Source organism: Equus caballus, chromosome 22 (assembly GCF_041296265.1).
Source record: "Equus caballus isolate H_3958 breed thoroughbred chromosome 22, TB-T2T, whole genome shotgun sequence".
NCBI lineage: Eukaryota > Metazoa > Chordata > Mammalia > Perissodactyla > Equidae > Equus > Equus caballus.
Genome location: NC_091705.1, coordinates 33971807 through 33992651, shown reverse-complemented (window position 1 = coordinate 33992651; position 20845 = coordinate 33971807). Strand labels below are relative to the sequence as shown.

The 20845-nt window shown below is 45.9% G+C and overlaps 1 protein-coding gene and 1 pseudogene across 1 annotated transcript; one reads left to right on the top strand and one right to left on the bottom strand.

Annotated features, from left to right (window-relative positions):
- Positions 1-577: 577 nt before the first annotated feature.
- Positions 578-7501, bottom strand: SRSF6 (serine and arginine rich splicing factor 6). Its single transcript, XM_023626595.2, has 6 exons — positions 6234-7501; positions 5859-6007; positions 4428-4552; positions 4073-4281; positions 3706-3789; positions 578-3603 (listed from the first exon to the last, which is right to left on the bottom strand). The coding sequence occupies exons 1-6, from the start codon at positions 6338-6340 to the stop codon at positions 3243-3245; spliced, it is 1035 nt and encodes a 344-aa protein (XP_023482363.1). The 5' UTR covers positions 6341-7501; the 3' UTR covers positions 578-3242.
- LOC138920266 (L-lactate dehydrogenase B chain pseudogene) lies at positions 7182-8930 on the top strand (annotated as a pseudogene).
- Positions 8931-20845: the final 11915 nt, after the last annotated feature.

The following is a 20845-nucleotide window of genomic DNA, read 5'->3' as shown; positions in this document are numbered from 1 at the left end:
GTGCAACCACAGAAACCGGATGAAGTCAGAAAACAGTGCCTTCGGAAAGCAAGGTAAATAATAAAAAATGTGATGGTTCCTAGGCCTAAATTGCTCCAAGTCTAAATTAAGGAAATCAAGTTAAGGACTCGGGAAAAGACGATTAAAGCTTCCTAGTTTATCTGAACATTATCACGGAAAATGTTCAAACCACCACAAGATAAAATCAGGTAAATTTTAAGTGAAAATAAAGCAGCGCAATATAAAAAAGATTTAATATGCTTAATCCTTCATAACAGCAGATAGCATTTATCTGCTCTAAGTACTTTTCATATATTAACCTTTAACATTCACAATTCATGAAAGTTTACCCTATATTATCATTTCACGAGCGACACTGAAACACAAGGGATAATGATTTGCCCAAGATAAACATCTACTTATGTTGGTCTAAACTCAGGTTTCTGAAGAACCAGAAACAAGACCTTTTTCTCACAGTCAAGTCAGGAATGGCTGACCAATGGCAACTCCAATTCAAAAACCCAATTGCCAAATATCTGGCACTAAGTGGGAATACACAATAAATTCAAAACAAGCCTTTCCCTCTGTAAGCACTTTATTGAGGAGATAAAAGCATAAAATAGGTTAACAAAGCGGGAGAAAGAAGATATCAAGATGAAAGGTGGTAACAATGCTGGAGGGGCAGAGCTAAGTCACAGGAGCAGGTAGGACCCAAACTGGCCATAAAGGCACTACGGCACGCCAATAAACACTATCAGCTCAAGGAAAGGGAATCAAGGTATCGCTCACTTCTCCTTTGCTCTCTGTCAGCTTAGTACTCCATCTAGCCACAGACGGACATGTGGCATGCTGTAGAGACTCAGATTCCACTTCTAAGTTAGCAAGGAACGAAACATTTTATTAGTCGATTCTGTTCTCAAATGGGCCAGTGTTATAAAATGGTTTGGCATATCCAGTGACATAGGTCTGCAGGTATGGAATAGGACTAGGTTTTTAGTAAGCTGGTAATTGCTATTCCTAGAAAATTAGGTACAGGCATTTACCTACACAATTACCCACTACCAGGGCTGCTAGCAAGGTAGACAAACCCGCCTTTTACCTTGCCATGTAACATTAACACAATAAAGCCCAATTGATGCATGCTGCGTTCTTTTAGAAAGCCAAATTCACTGTAATATTGCCCCCTCCTTCCTTTTAAAAGGCTGTGGTTGTAAAAGCTTTTGTTCTTTCCCTGAAAACAAGAGAACTTTGGTCAAAGCCAATTCCCAAACTAACTCTGTCCTTAAATATCAATTTTGAAAAGCAGTGGAGGCTTGCCTCTTCATGGAAGTCATTAACTTCTGTTCTAAAATATGCAAAATAATGAACCACAGTTCCAGACACCAGTTTATTCTCTCAAAAGTCTTAAGTTTATATTGGGAAAAAAACCCCACCCATTTCTTAGAAACATTCAAATTAAAAAAAAAAGTATCAAAGTAAATAACGTCACGAAAGACACACCAACCTTTTGGGGCACTATATTTCCAAGATTAGGCTCTAGGAGTTTCTAACAGGAAGCTAAGAAATTTCTTAACGTCTTTCTACTCATTACCAAGGACTCCCAGCTTCTCCTGTGATTTTGACAGCCATATCTTTGACTCAATTTTTCTACACAGCCTCATTTTACTAGAGATGCCTTCTGGATTATTTGAACCTACAAACCAACTCTAGATTATGCTTTCTAGCCACATATGTGGCACAATGAGCAGTGTACCACCATGCCCTAGCACAAACCAGCCCTTGACACCTTACATAGTGACAGCTCAAAGGAAGATGTTAAAGCTGAGCCAAAATAACCTACATCTTGATTTCAAAGGTTAATGAGTACTTGTAAATGGAACTACTTTATTTAAAACTATCTGAACAAAGAGAGAGAAGGTAACATTTCTCAAACTGCAATCTCAACTAATTAGGGCTTATGGATGTATGGACTAATTGGCAAATGAGTAACTCCCACTAATCTGAAGTATAATTTGGTTTCCACAGTATTCATTACACTTCATTCATGTTAAAGTACAAAAAGTTTAGGGTTTATCCATTTAAATTTTTTTCAAACCAACCACATACTGTCAGGTTTACAAGGATGACCTAACCAATTATGACATAGCCCCATCAACTACAAATGGGATTGACTGTTGGATGGAATTTTACTTTAACTGGCCACTGATTTTACCAAATGAGGTTAAGTGCCTTTATGTTAAATATAATGATCTTCTAACAGAAAACATAGTATTTCTTTTCCATTTTGAACAAAAAACCACAAAATTTCTGATCAAAGAAAGACTACTTCCATTTTTACATAGCAAACATTAAAGACCATGGAACCATACTCTAACAAAACACTAATTACAGCAATCACTTCCAGAAACTGGGATTACCAAGCTAAACTAGATCCCCAGTATTAGGAACTATTTCTTGAAGAGTTCAATCAAATTTAAATTTGAAAAAAGTTTCACTATTTAAAATCTAGCAATTTAGGCAAAATTGTATAACAGATTGACTACAAAATCTTTTATTTTTAACTTAACTTGTTAAAGGAACAGATATAACTTTGGCAAATTTGATGAACAGCACAAAATATTATCCAAACTGAGTAATTTATTGCTGGTCTGAGGCCTGCCTTGTTTTACACATAAGGAGAACTTATACTGCTTCCACAAACAGCAGATTTTCAGTATATAAAGGAATTTAATAGTGACCTACTCAATAAGGCAATCATCTTGGTAGCAAACTTTTATTGAAATCTTACATAACTCAAGCTTTATAAAAAGCCAACATAATTGAAGATTGAGTTCTCCCTCTAAAGCCTTAAGTATTCAAAGCTTGAAACAGTTAATTTAAAGTAAGCAAACAAATAAACAAATAAACAAAACCCCTGCAGCAGATCCTGCTGAAATACTTAAAAAAAAAAAAAAAAAAATCTAAATGAGCTTAATCTTTACAAAAGTTATTTTAGCTCAAAAGCTATAAAATCAAAGTTATCTTAATTCTACAAAGAAGGGAGAGGGTCTTTGACTTCATGCCACCATTTCTTTAGAACCTCATCTTTTTCATCAAATTTGGCCACAAATCAAATTTCTGTGCGCCCCTGTTTTCAGGAGACTCCTCCTGCAGAAGAGGCCAAGTATAAACGTGGAAGAGTAACTGCCTAAGCAAGTAGGAAAATGTTCTGTAATAGTGTGCAAAGAACTGAGAGTTCTGGGTTAATCTCTGGAACTCGATCTGGACCGTGACCTTGACTTTGAACGAGATCTAGAACGGGATCTTGAAGCTCTTTTTGGTGGAGGGGACACAGAACGAGCCTTTGAGGGTGGAGCAGGTACGGGTGAATTGGAGCGAGACTGGCTCCTTGATCTAGATTTTGACTTTATATCACCTTTTCCATTTTCTTTGGGGGAACGAGATCGAGAACGAGACCTGCTTCGAGACTTCTCATACTCATCCTTAGATCTGCTCCGAGAGCGCGAACGGGAGCCCCCAGACTTGGGCTTAGATTTGCTTTTTGATCTAGATTTCCTGCCTTTTGATCGAGAACGTGATCGACCTTTGCTCCGAGACCTGGATCTGGACAAGAAAAGCCAGATTTTTTTTCAATAGCTTGTCAAAACACACAAGTATTACATAAAGAAGTATACTACAAGAAAACATCTAAGGCACGTCATTTACCGGGAGCGACTTTTTGAGATACTTCGAGATCTACTGCGGCTGCTTCTGCGACTCCTACTTCGTGACCTTCTTCTAGACCGTGACCTACAACAAGAAACACAAAAAAATTTTAATCTCAAGTCATTACAACATGAGTATTTGTACAACTTATGAAAAACAATACACAAACCAACAAAAAAATGTAATTGTTCACAAATTAAACCTGCTATCAAAACATCTGGAAAAGAACCCAATGATGCACAACCAAAAAGAAACTAAGACCTGACCTAATTTCAATTAAGCATTAATTGAAACATTTCCATCTGAATTTTTCTTTGCTCTTGGAAGATACTGTTTCCTCTCCTATCCGTATAATTCAACAACTTACCTTGATCTGCTTCCAGAGTAAGATCGCCTATGGCTCGTTCGTGGTTTATCTTCAATGAGCCTAATATTTCTGCCATTTATTTCCGTACCATCCAGTTTATCCAAAGCACGCTTCATGTCAGAGTAGGACCGAAACTCAATTACGCCTTCATTTGTGCGTTCTTTGTGAGCATCCGCATAGGTTACTTCACCTGCCTGTCTCATGAAATCCTAAAAGAGCAACAAGTCTTATCAGACCCAGAAATCTAAAGAAAAAAGATCTACACACTCTACCTGATTCTCAGAAACAAAAAAGCAAAACAAGAGCCTACCTTTTAAGTATCAATCATATCATTTTTATCTTATAGTGCACATACCTTTAAATCCTGCCAACTGCAACGACTAGAAAGATTTTCTACAATAAGTCTGAATTCTGTACGAACAGGTGGTCCATATTTGTCTCTGCCAGAGGTTCTCCGACTGCTGTATCCACCTCCACCACCTTTATCACACGAAGAAAATAATTAGATGCTTTGTAATGATAGGAATGCATAACGTTCTTGAAAAGTTAGTACAAACATATCAACTTTTATTTACTGGAGTAGGACTTTGCTATTATATTGCTAAACCTTCGATACAGTTGTGATTTGCCATAAATTAAATTAAAGGCAAGTCAAATAGACTAAATCCAACTAAACTTCTCCTACAATCTGTTAGAAAGTGACTGCTCCTTTATTCAATTTACCTCGCTAAGTTTTATTTTACAGAACATTGTAAAATATAAAACTTAACTGATTACATGCATTTCTACATTTTACAAAAATGTTTACTAGTTACACTAAGTACTTACATCACAGTGTGAGGTTTTTGGTGGTGGTTTGGCCACAAAACACGCAAGGTAACAGTCACCTAGTTCAGATTAACCAGTTTTGTCTAACCCTTGGAATCCTCACCATCACCCTGCGTCTAATGGCAAAAGGCTGCTGTCGTCATGGCTTCCGGTAAGGTCAGCCAAAGGGTCATAGGGCAAGGGTCACACAATGTATGGAAAAGCCAAGGCCAATCAGGAAAGGCAGTCATCTTAGCCTCAGTGGACACAGCCTCAGCCCCATTGGTCACTTTCAAATTGAAACATCAAGGACTTGTTAAAAAGTTTGAATTCAACATGCAACAATTTCAACATCAAACATTTAACATAACCAAAAATCCCCCCACCTCCTCCCAATAACATGCCCCAACTAGTTCAAGTACAGCATAAAGCTTTTACAGATCTACTTTGTGGTGCAAGGCCACAGTAGTTCAAAATAGCATTTCGTTTGGCCCCCGTCAATTTTAATAACTCTAAGACTCTAACTTAAATCTCCTCCCCTTTCCCCGCCCCCACGCCACCCCCACCCCGCCTGCCCCCAAACTACTACGCTAAGACATTCCCAGTTCTAGCTAACGCACTGACAGGTAAGCAAGGGAGATAAACGATACAGTCATCCCTCACTTCCTCCGCGGGCAGGGCCCACGACAGTGCTGACAGGGGCCCAACGCAGCCACCCCCTCCCAGCTTAGCAAACCCCCCCAACACCCGAACCCTGGCTAGGCAAAACCCACGGCCCGATCCCCGCGCTCCGGCGTCCCGTGGCTACCCGGGCAGGCGTGAAAGCAGCGGAGCCCGGGCGCCCCCGAGTCAAACGACCCCGGCCCCCGCGCCTGCCCGGGCCGGGAGGCCCCACCCCGCCCCGCCCCGTCCCGTCCCCCGTGCCTGCGCCCGCCCCGCAGGGTCCCAAGGACGCGGAGCGCGCGGGGGCAGGACTCACTGCGGCTTCCGTAGCTGTAGCCGTCGCGGTCCCGGCGCGGGCCGCGGGCGTGCTCCACGATCACGCGCTCGCCGCAGAGCTCCTTGCCGTTCAGCTCGTAAACGGCGTCGTCGGCGTCGCGGGAGTCCTCGAACTCCACGAAGCCGTACCTGGGGGCGGCGCGACGGCCGGGACAGGCGGCGCGTCGTTAGGCCGGCGGCGCGCACGCACGCGCTCCCGCCGCCCCCCGCGCGCTCCCGCGGCCCCGCGCCGACGCCATCTTGGAGGCCCTGCCACGCGGCGCCGCGGCCTTGGCCGCCTCTTCCCTCCGGTGGGGCTTGCCGCCGCCAGGCCCGGGACGCTGCAGGCCGACGTGGGCGCACAGGCCCGACTCACCCATTTTTGAGATCTATTTCGAGGAGACGGCCATAGCCACTGAAAAAGCGCTGAATGTCCTTCTCCCGGACGTTGTAGCTAAGGCGTCCTATGTAGACGCGCGGCATGTCCGTGGCGGGCGGGGGGCCCGAGGGCTGGCTGCCGAACGGCTGACCACAGGGCAGGAGCCGCGGTGCGGGTGCGGGGACGGCGGAAGCCGGAACACGCGCCTCACACCGCAGCGGCGGCCGAGTCCAGCCACACAATGGTGCGCGCGCGCCAGGGCTACCCTATAAGGGCGGGCGGCCGGGGGCGGGGCCCGACGCGTGACGTCAGCGCGCAGCACGTAGCCTCCCGCGCTGGAGCCCTGGGCTGGAGGGTCGCTTGCAGGTCCACCGCCCGCCGGGTTTCAGGGAGATGCAGTTTTACTCGCTCCCAGAACTTTGCTCCGCTCATCTTTGTGAATGTCTATACCGTCGTTCCTCCGCGGCCTTGTCGTCTAATTTGTACCTTCTAGAAAACTTCCTTTGCGTGGTCTCAGGGACTGGCGCTTGGGAGGCCGGCTAGGAGAACCCTCGCTTTTCATTGGTTCTCGAGGTTGTCATAATAGATCTGCGTGGTCTCTGATTGGTCTCTTAAGATTAAACTGCGAATTTCCTCCACCAATCGGCTCACACTCTGCCCGCGCCGGCGGCGGAGGGGTAGGGGGCCCAGTTGACTAGCCCATTTCGCGGAATCCAAGGTTTGCGCTCGGAGGTCCTGGTGACCCGGCTGCCATCGCGCTGCGAGCGCACAGCCCTGCTGGCTTGTGTCCCTCGCGGTCTCACGCCATCATCAACCTTCACCGCCTGCCTGCACGTCCCGCTTTCCCTTCGTGGGTCTTTCTTGGAGCACTGGCAGCTGGAGTCGCCTGTAGACTGGTGTGTGCATGGCAATCCCACGCGCCCTGTCGGTGCTCATAAAGGAAGCATGGCTCAGGCCTCTGGCCCGGGAAGGTTGAGCAAGACCTGGCAGCCCTCCTACAGAGGTGCGCTCTTTTCTCCTCCATGTGGAGAGTCCGTTGACCGAATGCCATCTCTTCCCTCAGTGTTTGGAAAGCACCTTGTCTATGTGGCAGAAATACACATTTTTGACTTTGTCACTAGAGAGCCATTTAAAGCTGGAGAAGTAGATGAAAACCCCAAAGGAGTAAGTTTAAGTGGAGAGCAGAAGACCTTGGAGTACCCTGAAACCTAAGTACGGAAAAGGAGACTGGGAAGGAGTGACTAGAGAGGTGGCGAAAAGAGCCTGGTGTCACAGAACCTAAGACAGGGAGGGGTATCACTGAGGTAACACTGGCTGTTGAGATATTTCCGTATACGCCTTCCGGCTCCTCCTGAGCTGTGCAACCTTGATATTCTTCAACTTCTCGTTGAGGGGGGGCGATTTTGCCTCTCAGAGGACATTTGGCAAAGTCTGGAGGCTTGTTGGTTGTCGCGACTGGGAGAGGACGAGTGTTAATACTGGCATCTAGTGGTAGAGGCTATACTGTCTGTGCTTAAAGTTAGATAAATCAAATATATTGGTAGATCTTTTTTTATTTTTATTTTATTATTTTTTGGTAGATCTCTTTTAAAAAATCGTGGAATATAGTGATTAGGGAAAGGAGAATTCAACAGTGTGATAACATTTTTTTTACTCATCAAGTTGTCAATATTTAAGAATTTGTTCAAATTCGTTATTGGCAAGAGGTGAACCAAGAAAGGGCACTCATAGGGTGTTGGTGGGACTGAACATTCCTTTTGGGAGGGTAATAGGGTAGTACTTATTAACAGATGCATATAGGGAGTGGCGTGTTGCCTCCTCTCTCCTCACAACTCATTTGCCCAAAGAGGAAGGTGCAGCTGATATCGTCCTCCACTTCCTCTCACCTCTGTTTCCCCAGAGCCCAATGGTTACTCTTAGCAAAAAAGCCCAATAGCATCGACTACAGAAGAGTAACCAGTCTCAAATATAATTATTGAAAAGAGTGTTGGGCCATCAGTATTCTGTGGAGTCTTGCTGATAATCTAACTCACCTCTGGTGATGTCTTGTAAGAACAACTCAAAGGAGAAATGATGGGTGTACGGTATGAGAGCGCGTTTCTGTAGACACCTACAATTGTGGCAGAAATTGTGAGTGATCCACTGCTCATTCTAAAATTGTGGAGGTAACTGCAGGAGTCTGTCAGCAAGAAAGGGAGAGTTGCTTCAATCTGATCCAGAGGAGAGTTAATAACTTCGAATTCGTAATTATTCAGATTGTAAAGGACAGTCTAGAGTGCACAGTTGTGGATTTCAATCCAGTGGATATTCTTATATATGTTAGCTGGAAACCAAAAGAATTTCCCAAGCACCATGTGATTCGAAGTGGGTGTAAACTGGATTCTGATAGGTTTTGCTGTCTTATGTCTGAAAAATTTAGCATTCCAGAAGCTGTCATCTTGAATGGGTTTTGGAAGAACATGGCGACTCAGGTATGTTTACATGGAGTGTAGTGAATATATCAGGGGTCGCTCCAGAAACGGAATTCCAAAATGGAAATTGTCAGTGGCAGAGTTTGAAATGAATGTGAATCTGATGATTGGAAGAGGCTCGCAGGCCATCACACTACAAGTGCATTCCAACTGGGATATGGGCTTAAATGTGGCCGAGCGAATTCAAACCCTTATTGAAAAACATCTGTACAGGATTCATCTAGACAGCATCTCTCAACCGCAGCATTATTGACCTTTGGGGCCAGATGGTGCTTTGTCGTGGGACCTGTCCTGTGGACTGTAGGGTGTTTTGCGGCATCCCTGGTTGGCATCTACCCACTAGATGCCAGTAGCCGTTTCCCTCCCCGCAGTTGTGACAGTCAAAAAGTGTCTTCACAGGTTGACACATGTCTGCTGAGGCACAGAATTGTCCCCTGATGTATTGCTTTTGACAACGAGGGGATGTATGATGCTGTGAATGGCTTCTCTCGTGTTCTAAGTGTTCAAGGATTAACCAGAGTTTTTAAGCAGAAGTGGAAGGATAACGAGGTTTCACCACTCAAGAAGAGGGAGGGTATACTGAACTGTTTAAATATCTGGTATTATCTCAGCAACATGCCGAGGAAATGTAATGATTAGAGTATGATTAGCTGTGAATATGCAATTTTTTTTCTTACTGAGTACATGAATTTGGGCCCACAGGATCCAAGCACATGCCTCCTAAAGTACTTGGGTTAAGAATTTAGGAACAAATAAAATCTGTTAGTATCAAGTGGAAAAAGTACACAGAGTGGACCAGAGATAGAAATTTGTGAGTTTGTCACAAACTAGATGAAAACTCCAAAAGAGTAAATTTAGATGGAGAGGAGAAGAAAATTCAGAACTGCACTCCGGGGGACTCTATTAATCCCTGTATGTAATTCCTATGGCTGCTGTAACAAATTCTACCGAGTGGCTTAAAGCAGTGCCAATTTATTATTTCATAGTTCTGAAGTCAAGTGGCTCACTGGGTTGAAATCAGCGTCCACAGGGCTATGTTCCTTCTGGAGGCTCTAGAGGAGGGTCCATTCCCTTTCATTTTCCAGCTTCTAGAGACTGTCTGCATTCTTCGGCTTGTGGCCCCTTCCTCCATCTTCAAAGCCATTAACTTTGGTTGAGACCTTCTTACATCCAATCACTCTGACCCCTGCTTCTGTCACATCTCCTTTCTCTGATGCTGAGTCTCCTGCCTCCCTCTTATAAGGACCCTTGTGATTACATTGGGCCCACCTGGATAATCCAGAATCATCTCCCCATCTCAAGAGCCTTGACTTAATCACATCTGCAAAGTCCCTTTTGCCATGTAAGGTAACATCTTAGCAGATTCTGAGGATTGGGATGTGGATATCTATGGGAGGAAGTGTTATTCTGCCTGCCCCAGAGACTCTGAAATTTAGCAGGAAAGGAGACTGGGAAGGAGTGGCTAAGGAAGAGGGAAAGAAACTAAGAACGTATGGTGTCAGAGATGCCAAGAGAGGAAAGGGTTTCAAGGAGGCAGTGGTCCATTGACAAACAAAGTTCACGAGCCTTTGACCCAACCACCTCACTCCTAGAAATCGATTTGACAAACAAGAGGACCAATTTGTAAAACTATAGGCTCCAGGTTGCTGTTCTTGCAATGGAATACTCCACGACTATTAAAAAGAATAAGTTAGATTCATTCATTTAACAAATATTTATTGTGTGCCTACTGTGTGCCAGCCGCTGCTCTTGGCATTGGAAATATAACACTGGAGCTGTGTGTCGGAGTCTGCAGGCCCCAGGCCGAATCTGGCCTGTCACCTGTTTTGTAAAGAAAGTTCTATCGGAACATGGCCACGCCCACTCACTTACCTGTTGTCTCTGCAGGACTCAAGCCACATCAGTGGGGTTGAGTAGTTGCAACAGCGACTGCCCAGCCTGCAAAGCCTAAAATGTTTGTTAACTGGCTCTTTGCAGAAAAAGTTTGCCTACCCCTAATCTATGTTATTGACTTGTAAAAATGCCTGTGTTATGGTAAGTGAGAAAGGCCAGTTTTAATATACGCATGATGCCATTTTTGTAAACAGCAAGCACCCCAAACCTCCAAGCCCCAGTGCTTCATGTGAGTACACGGTATGGTCACGCATCACTTAACAATGGAGATACACTCTGAGACATGCGTTGTTAGGTGGTTTCGATGCTATGTGAACATCGTAGAGTGTACTTATACAAACCTAGATGATATAGCCTACTACACACCTAGGCCATCTAGTACTAATCTTATGGGGCCACCGTCGTATATGTGGTCCATTGCTGACCCAAATGTTGTCACACATCATGTGACTGTATATGTGTGTATTGGGTTGGGTTTGTGGTTGTCTTTGAACATCAGTGGGGGTAGATCCTACACAATTGTGTCCCCACCAACTCTCTCCTTGCATTCCTCACCCCTCCTTCTCCCACCTTCTTATTGTGCTTCAAATGTACCAAACTCATACCCACCACAGGGTCTTTGCACTGAACCTCTCCCTGTATCTGGAACTCTGTTTTCCTATGGTCTATTCTGTCACTTCTGGTTTCTGCTCAAGGTTACCTTATTACTCCTCTGACCCCTCATTTTATTTTATTTTTCCAAGCTTTATGGAGATATTATGGACATATCACATATGCAAGTTTAAAGTGTACAATGTGATGATTATCTAGAGATACATGTATATAATGCAAAATGATTACCACAATGAGGGTAGTTACCTCCATCCCATCACATAATAACCCTTTTTTGTGTGTGTGTGGTAGTAACATTTAAGATGTACTCTCTTAACAACTTTTGAGTTGTTAATACAGTATCATTAATTATGGTCACCATGCTATATACATTAGATCCCCAGAAGATATTCATCTTACAGCTGGGAGTTTGTACCCTTTGACCAATATCTCCCCATTTCCCCGAATCCCTATCCCCTGGCAACCACTATTCTACTCTGTTTCTGTGAGTTCAGCTTTTTAAGATTCTGTATGTAAGTGAGAACATACAGTATTTGTCTTTCTCTGTCTGACTTATTTCACTCGGCATAATGCCCTCGAGGTCTAGCTGTGTTGTTGCAAAAGGCGAGATTTCCTTCTTTTTTATGGCTGAATAATATATACGCACACTGCATTTTCTTTATCCATTTTTCCGTTGATGGACACATAAGTTATTTCCCTGTCTTGGCTATTGTGAATAAAGCTGCAGTGAACATGGGAGTACAGATACCTCTTTGAGATAGTGCTTGCATTTCCTTTGGATAAATACCTGGAAGTGGGATTGCTGGATCTCATGATAGGTCTGTTTTTTATTTCTTGAGGAACCTCCACACTGTTTTCCATAGTGGCTGCACCAGTTTGCATTCCTGCCATCAATGCCCGAGGGTTCCCTTTTCTCCACATCCTCGCCCACACTTGTCTCTTGTCTTTTTGATAACAGCCGTTCTAACAGGTGCAAGGTGAGATCTCGCTGTAACCACCCATTGTACAATAGCCTCGCTCCCTGTGTTCCATATCTCCTTCCCTGTTTCATTTTTCTTTATAGAACTTTCATCACTTGACATACATTTGTATACTGTCTCCCCCACCTGCCTAGAAGACAAACTTCATTAGAGCAGGGATGTTGTCTGACTGTTTTCTGTTATATTCCCAGCACTGAGGAAAGCACCAGGCACACAGTAAGCACTCAGGGAAGGCAGGGTCATCTGGTAATTGTTCAGAGCATGAGAGGTGAGGGTCTCCATTCAGCAGATCTCAGTGTGCTGAAGGGCTCAAGAGGATGTGCTGGCGGGATGGAATCCTCCTCCTTCTGGCTCGTGCCCACCCACGCGGGCTGCCCAGATACTCAGACCCTCTGAGCACTCCAAGGGGTGCGGGCATGCTCGCTGCAGATCCCCCCCTTCCTCTACCAAACCTCATCCAGACAGAGGAGTCTGGTGTGGCTCTGGAGCCACCGGAATTTTCCTCCATTGTCAGTGGGAGTGTAAACTGGCACAGTCACTTTGGAAAACTGTGAACCGTGTGGTAGCATCTACTAAAGCTGTCTGCTTGAGATAAAAGCTGCTAGCATCCACCCGATGACCCAGCAATTCCACACCCAACAGAAATGTGTGCAAATGCTCTCAGTGTGCTGGAAATTCATGGCAGCATTATGTGTAGTAGCCTCCAAACTGGAAACCACTCAGATGCACGTCAGCTGAATGGACACATCGGTTGTGGTTTATTCACACCACACAATACACAGCAAAGAGCGTGGACTACAATGATACACTTCAAAATCAATGATCTCACAACGATGTGACTATCCAGGCAAGACACAAAGGATCCACACTGTATGATTCCATGGATGTAAAACCAAAAAACAAGCAAAAGTGGTCCATGGTATTAGAAGTCAGGCTTGGGGGCAGAGTGACTGGAAAGGGGTCTTCTGGAGCTCTGGTCATGTTTTGTTTCTTGAGCTGGGCGCTAGCTACGCGAGTGTGCTCTGTTTGTGAGAATTCGTTGAGCTGTACACTTACGACTTGTGCACTTTGCTGTATATGTGTTGTACTTCAACGGGAAAGTAAAAAGGGTATTAAATCTCTCTTAAAAATATTTTAACTTACTTGACCTGGAGCCCTCCGGGTCGTGCTGGGGACTAAAGCTCCACTGAGGACTTGATTCATAGTCTTTGCCCACGAACGTCGACTTGTCTGAAACAGTTGTTTATGATTGTTTTGGGGGTGTTTTTTTTTTTGGTTTTGGTTTCCAATTAGGTTTCTATAGGCTCGGAACCGCTCCGTGGCTGGGAAGATGCGGCTCTGTCGCCACCTGGTGGCTATTAGTGTGATTACAGCGGTAGACAAATTCCACCGGTTGTCTCATCCTTGCTGAACGAAGCTGAGAAATAGAAGGTCTTTGAAGGTCCCTGAATCCAAATCTTCTAACTGTCAAGCCCTAATTCACCCAGAGGTTTTCTGGCCGTCACTTGAACACCTCCCCTGATGGAGAGTTCACTACTGAATCAGCCAGCCACATCCATTCTTGGACATCTCTCACTGTGAGTAAATTCTGTATAGAAAGTAAAAAATTGCTGCCTCGAATTGTCTACCCACTGGTCCTGGTTGTGCCCCTGAGGCTGTTCAAATAACCACATCCGTTTCCCACATGTAGGCCTTTCAGATGTTTGGGGGCAGCACACAGACCCTCTGTCCATGTCCTCTCTCTTGGCTAAGTGTCCACAGTCCCCCAGACATCCCTCCTGGGGTCTGCTTTCAAGTGCGTTCATCATCCTGGCTGCTGACCTCTCATCTGTGGCCCTCTTCAGGTGTGGCCCTCCTCGGGTGTGGCCCTCAGAGCTGATCTCGCTCCCTGGACTTCTCTGGACATGCCTGTTGCTTCTGTGGCCCCATTATCCTCCAGGCCAGTTAAGAGCTGTGGCTGCTGTTGGCATAGCTGGTGGTGGCTGCTGTCTAATTTCTCACTCAGCCCTACCTCTTTTGCTGCGTGGAACCAAACTGCGATGGAGAAGCTCCTGGTCTAGCCCACTGTGGCAAACAATGTTTGTCTTGAGAATGGAAGCAAGCTGGGCAGCAGAATGGAAATCCAGTGTTATTGGCAGGTCGGCTCAGGATCATTGCTCCAATTCCTGGGGCAGCTGGGAGACAGAAGTGCTGATGAGGAAAATCTTAGTTGGCCCTGTGTCAGGTGAAGAGCATGAGGCCATGTACAAAATCTGAAGACGATTACTGCAGAACCCCAGCATGCTTCAGGGAGTACTGTGGTCTCCAAGCCTGTCAGAGTCCCTTGAGAGGCAATGCTGGGCCCCTCCCAGACGTCCCCCAAAGCTGGAGCATGTTGGTTTCTGTTCTTCCACCTGGCACTGAGCTGTGGCTCACAGACATTTTGCATCATTAGTTCCATATGCTGTTATTTGGACAAATTTAAGCTGAAGCATATTCCTGAATGCCTGTAAGTGCTCATGTTTATCACTACAGCTCTTATTCTGGCAGCAAAAGCTGCGTCAAATGGTGGCCCTCTAATATCACAGGACCGAGAAGCCGAGCAGAATGGCAACATGCAGGCAGCATCCCAGGGTGTGCCCAGGGTGCAGAACCCACCTCCAGCAGAGTGAGGGAAAGTCTTTTTTTGGTACCTTGCATGGCCCAGGCACTGTGCTAGACTCAGGGGACATAACCAGGGACAAGACAGACCCAGTCAGGCCCTCCAGAGAGCAGCGGTCCTCAGATGTTGGCAAGCACCATTTAAACACGAAGATATGTGGGCCCCATCCCTCAGAGTTGGAGTCACTGGGTGTGGGGCAGCGCCTGGGAATCTGCATGTTCAACATCCTTCTGCGTGACTGTGAAGCAGAGGGTCAGGTGACCGTGGTTTGAGAAATACCGGCCTGGGGCCTCACTACTCAGAGCATGGTCTGTGGACCTCTCCTCCCCCCGTCAGCATCCCCTCAGAACTGGTTAGACATGCAGAATTTCAGGCTCCACCCCACCCCTACTGAATCATAATGGGCATTTTAAGCTGATTCCCAGGAGGATGTGTGTGCAGGTTAAAGTTTGGGAAGCATTGCCAGTGCAAGGTCCAAGGGAGCTTTTTACCCTGCTTCTGTGTTGTTTTGATAAGAGAACGAATATATTCATGTATTACTTGGTAATTAAAAATAAATTAATGAAAAACTTGGCATAAACCAGGAAAATCTTGTACAGGAACGTTCAGAGCAGCTCTCTCCATAATGGCCCCAAACTGGGAACAGCCTAAATGTCCATCGCAGGTGAATGGATAAACAAAAGGCGGCATATTCAAAAAATGGAATACTGCTCAGCAATAAAAAGGAACAACATACAACAATATGGATGCCAGTGCATTGTACTAAGTGGAAGGAGCCTGACCCGAAAAGCTACAAGCAAGGTGAGTCCATTTATCTGATGTTCTAGAAGAGGAAGACCTAAGGGAACGGAAAACAGATTAGTGTTGCAGAGGCTGATGGTTGGAGGAGAGGACTGACTACAAAGAGGCAGGAAGGAACCTTCCAGAGTGAGGGACACGTTCCATATCATGATTGTGATGGTGTTTACACAAACGTATACATTTACTGAAACTCATTGAACTGCGTACTCAAAATGGGTGAATTTTACTGTATGTAAATTATACTAGTAAAAAAGATTTAAAAAACCAACAAAACCAAGACCATCAAGAGCTTTGGGCCATCTTTTTTCTTCCCGGAGAGCCTTGGTTAAGCCTCCCGTCCATCGCCCCCATAGCTAAACTTCCTACTCATCTGACCAAAAATGAAACCTGACCCTCCAGGCACGAAGGAGGTGCTGTGACCCACAGTGTCTCACTCTCACGGTCCACCAGGAGAACCTCGCTTTCAGCTACAGGCTGAGTGTGGTAAAGAGGGTGTTAAGTTAATTCAACAAGAAGGTCCTCAGACTGAAGTGGCTCTGATGCTATGGTGGCCTATGTGAGCAAACCAAAACCTAAGCCTGTAAATGCCTCAAGGTTAAGAAATCGAAACTGTGGAAATTAATAAAAGAAACCTTAACTAAATTGGAGTCAGGAAGGCCTGTAGGGGGCACTCTCATCCCCATCACACCTCATCAATTACACCAAACAGGAAGAGACTAACAGCTTGTATCTTGGACAGGAAGTAAAACTACTTTGCTACTGAAGGGAGATTTCTTTCCCCACCCAGCAACAGCCCAGCCAATGAAAAATGCCACAGCCCAGCCAATGAGAGACACTGCAGCTCAGCCAATGAGAAATGCCACAGCTCAGCCAATGAGAGACACTGCAGCTCAGCCAATGAGAAACGCCACAGCTCAGCCAATGAGAGACACTGCAGCTCAGCCAATGAGAAATGCCACAGCTCAGCCAATGAGAAGCCATTGCTGTGCCTAACCACTCCTGGTGTGTCCCTACATGATTTGAATCAATTTTTGCTCAAGTAAACTCAAAATTTTAGTATGCCTCAGTTTATCTTTTAACAAAGATTAAGAACCTATCTCTGGAGCCAGATTGCTTGGATTCTGTTTCCAGCTCTATCATCTGCTACCTGTGTGACCTTAGACAAATTTTGCCTACTCTCTGTGCCTCAGTTTCCTTGTCTGTAAAACAGAAAAAGTGATAGTACTTGTCTGGAAGAGCTGTGTCAGAATTTTTAAAAGTCATATTATTGTAAAGCATTTAGGACATTGCCTATACATAGTAGGCATCACATAAATATTGGTTATTATTATTTAATAAGTGTGGATTTCATGTACGCCATTTTTTACCCTCAATGTAGCCATGAATATCATTTTTATGGACTTGTTACAAGCTAAGAACTCTTAGTTCTCCATTTTTTATGACAGGCTGATACTAGAAGCAGTCTCTAATCCTATTCCAGCTGTTTCACTGATGGAGGATTCCCAAGGAATGGCCACTTGGGAGGTGGGAGCTGGAGATGGAGCAGAGCTCCTCCAGTAAGGGTGGGGCTCAGCCTGGGTCTGGGCCAGTTTCACTCTGTGGTCAAGAAGACAGGCTCAAATCCCCTCTCCCCAGGAACCTTTCCTGAGCATGTGGCCCTTTCTGATCCCTGACAGGTTGGGATTCTGGTTGCTTCAACTCTATGAGGTCCTCAGTCTCCACCTCTGAAAAATGGGGATGATCCTGGCTCCCAGGGCTGTGGTGGAGATCAGGTGAGATGGCATGTGGCGCTCTTGGTCTGGTCTTGGTTTGGATTCCTTGGTTTGGAAACAGGGCCTGAGATGGGATGCAAGTGCAAGTAGTTTATTTGGGAGGTGATCCCAGGGAACATCACTAGGAGAGAGAAGGTATGGGACAGGGAAGGGAAGAAAGCCAGTAAAGGGTATATTATTAGATTGATGACAATGGTGGGCAACTGGAACTTAATTCCTCTGGGGACTCTGGGAGTCAGTGCAGAGCCCACCTCAGATGCAGTGAAAATGGCCGTCTCCCAATGGAGGGGTGAGGAAGCTGGGGCATTTGTACATCAACCAGGGGGCTGTGTTGGTTGAGCGCTGATTCCAGGAGCATTCACTCTCTGGCACTTCCTGCTCATCTGGGGTGTGGAGTGTCTCCCACAGTCAGAAATCAAGCCCTGGGGCAGAGAGGTGCTGGTGTTCCAGCAAGCTGACTTGGACTGGTGGAGGTGAGTGTTGAGACCACGGGAGCAGCTCAGCATCTGCCACAGGCATGTCGGCTCGTCTCCCCTTGCAATTCTGTTTTGATGGTATCTTCCCTGATCAGAGTGTATGGATGCCTGGCTTCTGGTGAATGGGCCTGGACCACTCCAGCAGGTGCCCCCATCATCTACCCTGCCTTCACCAGCTCCTGCTTGACATGCCAGCCCCTGTGGTTGTCTGTTGCTCCGCCCTTCCCACAAAGGTCCAACAAGAAAGCTGAGAGAAAATAAGGACCCTTCCTCAGATTGCAGATTAGCACAGGAATGCCTGTTTACCACGTGAAAGACCTTTTGATGCCTGCTATAGAAAAACACCCCTAAGGGGTTGGGGACCAGACTGACTTCAGCTCTAAGATCAGCCTGGCAGATGTCTAGTGGCCCCGTGGCCCACTCCTGGCAGGGACTGTGGGCTGTTTCAAGTGTGAATGTCAATGTTTCAAAACTTTGGCCACCAACATTTTGGGTGTGTCTTGGAGCTGTGGAGGGCCATCTCAAAGAGTTATCCAACTTTACGCCTTTCCAGCAGGGTGCCAAGTCATCTCACGCCTCTGAGCCTTGTTCCTCAGCTGTAAAATGGACGTAATAATAGGATGATCCCCACAGAGCGGAGCTGAGAGGTAAATGAGATGGTGAGTCTTCAGTGCCTGGCATGGTGTAGACCAGCGGTTGGCAAACTGTTTCTGCAAAGGGCCAGGCAGTCAATACTTTGACTTTGTGGGCCAGATGGTCTCTGTTGCACCTACTCAAATCTGGCCTCGTAATGCTGAAGCCCCTCAGGCTATAGGTAAATGTTATAAAAACAGGTGCTGACCCCTGGGGTAGAGAATGGGCAGGATGGGGAGGATTTTATTTCTCCCTCTTAGAAGGAAGAAATGTTTCTTACCCATCCTTGTGTCCTCCTTTGGGCTCAGCATGGGGCCTGGCATGTAGTAGGTGGTCAGGAAATGTTTACTAAAGGAAGAAAAACAGCATGAGATAGGGAAGAGAATGGCCTTTGGAGTCAAACAGACCTGGGTCCAGATTGACTTATTCTCCACGTAACCTGTGTTAAAGAAAAAATTGTTCGTAACGCTTGTTAAATAATGATAAGGCAGACTATTCAGGGGACCTATCAAGATACGTACAGGACGACTGCAATGGGGTTTTGCAGGAGGGGAGAAGATTGAGCGCAACTCCACATACAACAAGGAAAAGTGTAATTTATAGCTAAAGAGCGGCAAGTGGGTGGTCAGTGGGTGGAAATTGACTAAGGGGAAATATTGGGAATAAGAGAGAATTCTGCTTAAATCAACCTAACAGGATCCTTGCTCAATGTAGGTCAGGGTGATCAGATATCACCTGGGGGATGATGGGGGCTTGATCAGATATTGAGGATGATCAGATACCAGGGGTGGGGATTCTGGCTAAACCATCTTAGTGGGATTCTTGCTACAATCGTATGTATTAGCAGAGACACACATGGAAGCCCCAAAGTCAGAGCCTGGTTGGCGGAGAGTTCAGAGAAGGCTAAGTACTGTTTGGTCATGGAGAGTCTGTGACCTAAGCTGAGACACTTCCCTCTCTGAGCCTCTTTGCCTGTAAAACGGGCATAGTAATAATAATACCTACTGCGTAAGGTTGTGGCAAGTGTTAATGGAGATTGTGGGAAGAAGAGTGGATGCTGAAAAAATATTTTCTAGAAAGCATGAATAAAGGCTCCACCTTCCGTGATTTTTAACCCATGGCCTTCAACCCTTAGTTGCTCTGGACTGAGGACCATTTCTTGTCTCCTGCAGTCTGTGCAAACAGCCTCCTCTGGCCCATCTTGGGTACTGAGGGTGGAAGGGGGATGGCGCTAGGGGAGAGGGGTGGCTGTCCCTAAGAGAGTGAGGCGGGAGTCCTGCTTCCTGTTCTGAATTCAGGGCCAGGCTGGCAGTAACTGCAGACAATCAGTTTTTGCCCGAAGGGCTCAATGTTGGCTGTAAAGAATTAACGGCCAGGAAAGGTGTCTGCCAATTATTTTTCAACTCAAGGTGCACAGATTACAGCAACACAGCTGAGCTTATTTCAGATCCAGGCCTCCCAGAGCTGGCTGACAATTAACCTCTTACTGACTTCCTTCCCAGGAGAGTCCAAGAGTCAGGGGCCTCTCCTTCAAGGGCACGCTCAGACTTCCAACTGTGTGTGGAACATTCCACATTTCCACAGAGGAGTAAGGGAAGGAGGGACACACATGTATCTTGGTTTAGTTGCTCTAGAAGCAGGCGCTGAGAAAAAGATTCGAGTACATGAAGTTTACTTGGGAGGTGATCCTGGGAAATACCAGAAGGAGGGTAAGGAAGGGAGGTGGGGAAGGGACAGAGTTTAGAGGTGTATCATCAAGCCAGTTACTCTGTGGGTGATGGAGCTTAGTCTCACCTGGGGATCTGGGAAGCAGTGTAACACATACATCTGAAATTGCCCCATCCGAGGGTGAGGGAGCTGGGGTATTTATACGCTGACTCCTGTAGATCACTGGTTGAGGGCTGCTGCAGGGGTGTTAATTACCCAGCACTTCCAGCCTGTCTCACTTGGTGGCCAAGATAGTCCTCAGGCAGGAGATGCAGGTGTTGGTAGCTGGCATGCCCTGAAATGGTAAGGCCTGGGGGATTTGAGCAAGGTACCCACTGAGTCCGCTGCAACATGTACTGAAGGCCTACTCTGGTCCAGGCACTTAAGATCTGCGATCTCACTTAACCTCTGTGTATATCCAGAACTGAATCTTAGTTAACCTTCTCTCTCCGGACCTTCTCCCCGGGGACGAGGGTGAGGTGAGTAAAGCCCTGGTGCCAGGTGCAACATTTAAGGGGGCACTAAAAACCACAGCAATCCAACAATATTTTAATGCAATATTTTAAAAAAAGTGAATGCATAAAATTCACGATGAACAAACTATCGGAATTTTAAATCAAGAG

Bases quoted from the DNA above. Each gene is read 5' to 3' on its own strand.
- SRSF6 (XM_023626595.2), bottom strand. From the start codon at position 6,340: ATGCCGCGCGTCTACATAGGACGCCTTAGCTACAACGTCCGGGAGAAG. The intron at 6,008-6,233 runs GTGAGTCGGGCC...CGCCGCCCCCAG, and splicing joins GAAATAGATCTCAAAAATGG to GTACGGCTTCGTGGAGTTCG. The intron at 3,790-4,072 runs GTAAGTTGTTGA...TTCTTGTTGTAG, and splicing joins TACTCTGGAAGCAGATCAAG to GTCACGGTCTAGAAGAAGGT.